We start from the raw sequence: 3,859 nt of genomic DNA, 5'->3' as shown, positions 1-3,859 counted from the left end.
AAGTTTCCTGCTCAAGTACGAATTTCATCATCCATGGCCACATATAGAGCCCTGCTGCTGCATAGAAGTAGGGCCCACCTTCAAACACTCTGTCTTTATCTTCAACATTAGTGAACACCACAGTAAAGAATCCCTTGGACCCCAGATGAAGATCAATGCTCCCTTTAGGCTTCCAGTGGTATCTGATCCATGTTTGTAAAGATTTTTCAGTGGGCCATAGCCCCATGAATTTGCATATGATTGCATAAGTCTGCATGTGATCCCTATGCGCCTACAGTGCAGGATCATTTAAAACTACTCTAGGAGTGATTTCAGCTTTAGGTTTGCACGGTCCCTTTTGATTTTTGTCTTTGTCCCCTATTTTTTGTCATTTTCCTCCTTGTCTTTTGTGCCATCATTCTCCTTCGATTTGGTACTTTCTGTTTCCTCTTCCCTGTTTCTACTTCCTTCCTCAGCATTACCTCTACCTGTTTCCGGAGATTTCTTGCCGTTGTTGGCCACCACCTCCTTGTAGGAGGGAGTGAAGCTCCCTCCTCTGCACCCATCCTTGGAGAAAAACCTCTTCAGTAAACTGAAACCCTAGTTGGCTTCGCTACGCTCCACTCCCCATGTTCCATGTACCATAGATCAATCATGACTAAGGAATGTTTTAGTTGTTTTGCAGGTTGAGTTATGGCTATGAGTAAAGGTGCATTCATGTGTTGAGAGGAGAGAGTGTAAAATAGGAAACACAATATCCAAAGAAAATAATATCAAATCCATCTCATACTACAATATATCACTTGGGATCAGGGTAATCATTTGTAATCATAACCAAAACATTACAATATCACATAAACCTTACCATAGGCCAAAAACACTATGAATATAGTTTTGACATAACTTTTAGTCATATATTTGAGCCAATATAAGTCATGACCAATGTATCGATAAAATAAAACATGGATCACACATATATTCTCTAAATGATTTGAAGAGAAAAGGTCATATATAGGGTTTTAGAAAGAAATCATCCATGAGAACTATAATCTGATATGAATATACAACTTACACTCATCAATACATATATCTAATGCTTGAACCAAGTGTAAAAATAATTGTTATATAATACCAAAGATATGGACCAAGATCAAGGAGAACCATAGGAATGAAATACCATGGAGTGCAAGTTATATGGTCATTACAGAATCAAATAAGAAAACAAAAGTGCTACTAAGAAATATCAAATTTAGTTATGATCACATTACTAAATTGACCATAGTCGAGATGATAGCCAAAATGAAAATGTTTCTCTTTATCAATCAAAAGAAAAGAAAAGCGCAAGAAAAGGAAAGGGACCCATATCATTTGTAAAATTGGAAGGGAGTTGGTTGGGCTATCAACAACACCCCAAGAGAATTTTTGTGTCAATAAAAATTAACTTCTTACTTGTAGCCTAAAAATTTCATGCATATGGTGGTACCTAAATTAAGGACCTAGTCTGTTTTCTCATCTTGAACATGGTCGTTAGGAGTATATAAGGGTTCCCATGGCTGTCACTTCCTAAGATGATTGAATTGAAGTGTTTTTGGCTATGAGTAAAGGCCATCATTCCAGTATGATAATTCACTTCTTCTACCATGCACTGTGAATTTTTTTTGCACAATGTGGTACCTTCCAAGTACTTTGTATAATACCACAATCTATATTTTAAAGTAGAGCCTTTGAGATAACTCACAAATCAATAATAAAAAAGGTGCCTTGTATGTTGTGGCACCTATTATTATGATTAATCATCATGTCAAAATGGGAGAGATAAGCCACCCTTTATGGGAAATTTTTTAATAATTAATTATTTTTATTTAATAATTAATTTAATATCAATTTTATTATATTTAAATTTTAATTTTATATTACAAATAATTATGTTGTTAAAAAAATGATTATTGAAATATCTAAATTAAACAATATTTTAACCATTTTAATAATTTCTGATAATCAATAATATATAATTAATCTTATATTTTAAATTTCAATCATAGAATAATATATAATGAATTATTCAAGATACAATGGTGAGCAACATAGAGAAATGAATGATATTGAGTGACTTTAGTATTCAACACTTTTCTCAACTAATTTCATAGAAATAAAAAAAAATAATAACATTTATTTTAATTTCCATATAAAAAATTATATTATAATAAATAAATTATATATATAATTAACTTACTCATATATACTTGAAAGATAGTGAGATTATGAAATAATGTTCTCACGAGCAATCAATTACAGGTGTGAACAATTGTAAGATGAAAGCTGTCAGGAAAGCCCACTTATCAAAGTTCGTTGAGAAAATTAGAAAGTCGGCAAAAAGTATATTCTTGAATACGATAGCACGGTTCTTAAAATAATATTTTATACTGTAAAATTTTGACTATCCTCACAGGTTGGGTGATGCGTTCCCACTTGTAGTTACCTACTAACTGGTACAGGCCATGTTTATTTTATCAACAAAGAGAATCTTCTTCTTTCTCAATTCCTCTCCTTTTGTTGATGTATTTCTGTATTCTCAGAAAGGACTCAGAGCGGTGATGGGGGAGGTCAGGAGATCGAACATGGAGCTGGCAATATCATCCAGGAGCAGAAGCATATTGAGGGAACAAGCCTTGGCTCCCTGGCGCTTCAAGCCCTCTGATACGGCCAAAGCCCAGGACGCCGACGCTGATGCTGCGTGGATCTTTGAGGCCTCCCGGCGGGACATGGAAATGGTGATCAGAGCGTTGGAGAGGGAATTGAACTCCAGACCAGACGAATGCGTCTTAATCGACACACTGAACAACAACATTGCGGAAAGTTCCAGAAGCGAGGTAGCGTCATCGTCCACGTCCAGTTGTGATCCGGGCAGTCCTTCGCAGGCTGCCGTCGGAGCAAAAGCAAGCGCAAGCCTGGAAGTTTTGGATTCAACGGCGGCCCAATCTGAGACTCCGGAGACACGATCCCGGCTCTCAAAGCCACTGTCAAGATCGTGTAATAATCAGAGATCCGTCCCGGTGAGGAATAATTTCATCGGCAAGAGGCGATCGCGACGGGGAAACAGGACTTCGATAACGATAATGAGGGAAAATCCCACCGCTTCCCAAGCAATGGTTGAGCAGATGACAGGTTTTCCCGTCGAAACCAGCAGCCGGCCGCCCCACTCGATGTTGAAGCCAGAACCAAGTAGGCGCGAGGCGGCCCCTATTCCCCCGAAGAATAACCAAAACCCTAGTTATGGGAAAGGTTTCCGACAACTTTATTAGGTTGGGAGGCTTGCTTCTCATAAGTCTTGCGGTTAAATCTAGACTAAGACTCTGTACGGATTTTATTATTTAAAGAAAAATACGTAAGTTATGTGATATGTGTTATTGGATTTTCTATTTATTAGGAAAATATGTATATAATACTTTAATTGTAAATTTTGTGGTTTAAATTGGAGTGATTTTGTTAAAAGAAAAGAAAATATAGAATTTAATTATAAAGATTTCTATTTAATATATTCTTATTTTGTATACTATTAAATATCTGATTACTTTAATTATTAAATATCTGATTATTTTAATTTTTATGTGATTGTATTTTACAATCTCTATCTTTTATAAATATATATGTACTCATCTCATTAAAATATTTCAAAAAATTCAGATATCCATGGATATCTTCTCTCTTCTATTTATTTCAAATTTTAAAATGTGTTTCTTGCTATTAATTCACCCTTCCTTACAATCCTTCAAGTATTCCTAGAACTCCAGCATGTTAGCTATTTTTAGTTTTGAGATATATCAAAATTATTTAAAAGAGCATAGTTTATATTTTTGGGAAGCAAACAAAAACAAAAGAG

At 35.2% G+C, this 3,859-nt stretch overlaps 1 protein-coding gene across 1 annotated transcript; it reads left to right on the top strand.

The window, feature by feature from the left end:
- The first annotated feature begins 2,502 nt into the window (after nucleotides 1–2,502).
- LOC149248789 (uncharacterized) lies at nucleotides 2,503–3,355 on the top strand. The gene has a single exon (XM_089456112.1). It carries the CDS (start codon nucleotides 2,574–2,576, stop codon nucleotides 3,279–3,281), a length of 708 nt encoding a protein of 235 aa, XP_089312238.1. The 5' UTR covers nucleotides 2,503–2,573; the 3' UTR covers nucleotides 3,282–3,355.
- Nucleotides 3,356–3,859: the final 504 nt, after the last annotated feature.

The sequence above is a fragment of the Pinus tabuliformis genome, chromosome 7 (genome assembly GCF_031772625.1).
Source record: "Pinus tabuliformis cultivar Carrire ecotype Pingquan chromosome 7, CPIR1, whole genome shotgun sequence".
Taxonomy (NCBI): domain Eukaryota; kingdom Viridiplantae; phylum Streptophyta; class Pinopsida; order Pinales; family Pinaceae; genus Pinus; species Pinus tabuliformis.
The sequence above is the reverse complement of the archived record's forward strand: the minus strand, read 5'-3'. Positions and strand labels throughout refer to the sequence as shown.